At 51.1% G+C, this 3,852-nt stretch overlaps 1 protein-coding gene across 1 annotated transcript in view; it reads left to right on the forward strand.

Moving 5' to 3' along the window:
• The first annotated feature begins 883 nt into the window (after positions 1-883).
• The window catches only part of Shbg (sex hormone binding globulin), a 4,160-nt gene continuing 1,191 nt past the window's right edge, over positions 884-3,852 (forward strand). Inside the window, 8 exon segments of the mRNA XM_005350278.1 lie at positions 884-997; positions 1,088-1,206; positions 1,519-1,554; positions 1,556-1,670; positions 1,977-2,138; positions 2,479-2,638; positions 2,750-2,886; positions 3,204-3,424. Of these exon segments, the coding sequence (XP_005350335.1) occupies positions 884-997; positions 1,088-1,206; positions 1,519-1,554; positions 1,556-1,670; positions 1,977-2,138; positions 2,479-2,638; positions 2,750-2,886; positions 3,204-3,424 (1,064 nt within the window).

The raw sequence follows: 3,852 nt of genomic DNA on the forward strand, positions 1-3,852 counted from the left end.
AAAAAAAAAAAAAAAAAAAAAGACAAAGTCTCACTATGTTGTTCTGGTTGTCCTAGAACTTACTTTGTTAACCAGGCTGACCTGTGCACAAATGTGCATGCGTGTGTGTGTGTGTGTAGGCCGGAGGATAACTTTCAGGAATTAGTTCTCTCCTTCCGTTTGTGGATCCTGTGGCATAGACTCAAGTCATCAGGCTTGGCAGCAGCTCTCACCCACAGAGCCATCTATACCCCCACCACTTTTTAGAGTAGTCTCTCTGCGTAGTCCAGACTAGCTCTGAGGTCATGATTTGGCCGTTTCTATCACCCCGGTGCTTGGTTTAGAGGCAGATTTCTTCTTAGTATCCATTAAAGCACACAGAGAGACAATGCTTTCCTGTGAGAGCGGCGTGGTGGCTCTGGGAAAACTAAGGGAGGCATTTCTCTCAGATCCTGGGCTCCCTCCATACAGAAGTTCCATAACAGAAGGCTTATGTTCCTCCTGGACAAAGCCAGGGAGCACAAAGGTGGCGAGTGTCTCCCAAGGCCAGCCAGCAAGATATCTGGATTCCACACCTCAGCCTTATCCCTGGGAGACAAAGCCAGTTAAGCAGGGAGAACTGTTTCCAGATCTTAAGTTGGCCTAGGCAGCCTCCCCTTGTGGGAGGAGGCTTTGGAGGAGCCATACTGGACCATGGGGGGGGGGGAGAAGAGCGCTGCAGGGCACAGCAGTGGAGGGACTCTGTCCCTCACCTCATTTGCCTTCAGAGGGGCCCCCTCACAGCCAGTGTCCCTGTCTCCTGCTCCTCCTTCTTCCTCCGGAGCAACCTTTATCCCTCCTCCACCCACATGCAAGGCTACCTTGTTCTCCTCTGTCTGAGCTGCAGAGTGGACAGTGGCTATCAATGGAGAACAGAGACTCCTGCTTGCATCGATGGCTGCTTCTGCTATTGCTGCTGCTGCTGCCACCACCTCACACCCACCAGGGACAGCCTCTGAGACCCACTGTCCCTAACCAGGTGCAGAATGGGATGGGGTTCCCCTGTGTGTTTAAATGAGCTACGTTTTAGCTCTGCCTTTTCCCGTCCTCTCCTCTTCTGACCCGGTAGCTGCACTTGTCTGCCTCTGAAACTCTGAACCGTCTTGACTCAGCTCGTAGGTACCTCAGCAATGGCCCAGGACAAGAGCCTGTCACTGTGATAACCACTGATGTCGCCAAAATCAGCAGGTACGGGAGTTACTCTGCCTCTTTTTGTCTTAAACTTCTTTTTATTTTTATGTGCACTAATGTTTGGTCTGTGTGTATGTCTGTGTGAGGGAGTTGGATCCCCTGCAACTGGAGTTACAGACAGTTGTAACTCTGGAAGAGCAGCCAGTGTTTTTAACCGCTGAGTCATCTCTCCAGCCCGGTCGCTTGACCTCTTGACCTAGCCCTCTGACCTTCCCTCCCCCCCCTCATGTTATCTCCCAGAGTTCCACTCCCCTCAACCCTGAAACCCCACATGTCACATACACAGTCTTTCCTTCTGTGTCCTTCCAGACCCTATTCCTCCTTTGAGTTTCAAACCTGGGATCCATGATTGGTTCATGCTGGGACTTCGGGATGGCCAGCCTGAAATTCAGCTGCACAATCTCTGGGCTCGGCTTACAGTAGGCTTTGGTCCCCGGCTCAGTGATGGGAGATGGCACCAGGTAAGAGAACTCTGCTGGGGGATGTCACCTTTATTTGATGAGGAAGGAGAGCAGGAGCATACCTTCATGATGGTCCTCTCTTCTTAGTGATGCACAGTCCCTGTGAAGTAGCTGTTCTTATCCCTGTTTCATCAGATGGGAATTCCTAGGCGGAGTCAGTCTGTAGTGACACAGTCTGAGGGACCAAGGACGCGTCTTCTAGTGCATCCTCTTTCAACTGTGCTAGGCTGCCTCTGAGGAAAATGGAGCTGACAGACTCAGGGCCCTCTGCTTTTGCTTCTTTCTGCTTCTGGTCCCGTCCAGTAGGTGGAGCTGAAGATGAGTGGGGATTCACTGCTGCTGTCGGTGGACGGGAAGGAGGTGCTGTGCCTGAGACAAATCTCTGGATCTCTGGCTGACAGGGCCCAGCCCAGCATGAGGATTGCCCTAGGGGGACTCCTCCTCCCTGCCTCCAGTCTTTGGTTCCCGGTAACTACATCCTAGGGCCAAGCTATGGAAACCTAAGTTCAGGTTTTAGGGAGAGTGGGGTGGAGTAAGAGCTATGTGGCTTCATGGAAATCTGGGTGATGGAGGCAGAGGCAGACAGATCTCTGTGAGTTCGAAGCCAGCCTGGTCTACAAGAGCTAGTTCCAGGACAGCTAGGACTGCTACACAGAGAAACCCTGTCTCAAAAACAAACAAACAAAAGAGCCACAGAGAGAAAAATAAACACTTGCCTTTCTAAGAGGAAATGCTAGGGGTTAGGATTCAGATGCCCTGATCCCACCATCCCAACGTTTTCCACCACTCCACTCCCAACCCACTTCAGCTGGTTCCTGCACTAGACAGATGTATACGTCGAGATAGCTGGCTGGGCCACGAGACCCAGCTCTCACCCTCTGCCACTACTAACCTCAGAAACTGTGATGTGGACTTGCAGCCTGGACTGTTCTTCCCGCCAGGGACCCATGCAGAATTCAGTCTCCAAGGTAGACTTTTTAAAATCTCTTTCCTCTCCATGTCCAGTTCTGCCTTCCTCTGTTTCTCTTTAACATAAAACCCAAGTCTTACAGCCTCAGGAGAATAATTTTTCCCCCTAGACATTCCCCAGCCTCACACGGACCCCTGGAGCTTTTCTCTGGAGCTGGGATTTAAGATGGTGGATGGTTCCGGATGCCTCCTTGCTCTTGGGACAGGAAGAAATTCTTTTTGGCTTACCCTTCACTTCCAAGATCAAGTAAAGGAAGAGGGTGGGATGCTGGCTGTATTTAGCGGATTCTGGGGAAAATGAGGCAAGGGGGTGGTTTAGTAGTAGAAAGGCTTAAGTGGGCATTAAGATCAGGGTGGAAAGCCAGAGACATCACAAAAGGCAGACAGCTTTTACCTAGACTGCGTGCTCATTTGGGGCTGGGGATGGTTTTACAGAAGGTCAAACCAGGACATTGCACGAAAGTATAGCTCAGAGGCTGAATTAAGGGAGCGAGAGGAGCTGCAAGGTGTAGACGTGGCTCGGTCTTTCCTCTCTTAATGCCTTCTTTGCCCCGCCCACTGCAGAAGGTGGTGCTATCTTCTGGAGTAGAACCAAAACTAGCTTTACCCCTGGACTTGGAACTCCCTCTTCAGCTGAAGCTGGATAACTTCAAAGTGGTCTTGAGCCAAGGACCAAAGATGGAGGTCCTTTCTGTGTCCCTTTGGAGACTTGCCTCCCTCCAGAGACTCTGGTCCCACCCTCAGAGCCATCTCTCCCTTGGGGCTTTACCAAGTAAAAGAATTCTGTTTAAGTAGCTATAGGGAGAGTGGACACATTCTGAGGGGAAGGGAGCCTCGGGGAGAGAAGAAAGGGATGACACGTGGAGTATCGTTGAGGCATAGAGTGCAAACCTAGCGTGCATGAGGCTGTGGTTCTTTTACTAGAAAGTGAAACTGGAATAGAGGGGGGGGCTAGCCATGGAAACACACACACACACACCACACATACACCACACCCCCACACACCACACACACATCACACACACACACACACACCACACACATCACATACATACACACCACACACACACCACACCACACACACACACCACAACACATCACACACACATCACACACACACACCACACCACACACACATCACATACATACACACCACACACACACCACACCACACACACACACACCACACACACACACACACATCACACACACA

This window comes from Microtus ochrogaster, chromosome 7 (genome assembly GCF_000317375.1).
Source record: "Microtus ochrogaster isolate Prairie Vole_2 chromosome 7, MicOch1.0, whole genome shotgun sequence".
Lineage (NCBI taxonomy): Eukaryota > Metazoa > Chordata > Mammalia > Rodentia > Cricetidae > Microtus > Microtus ochrogaster.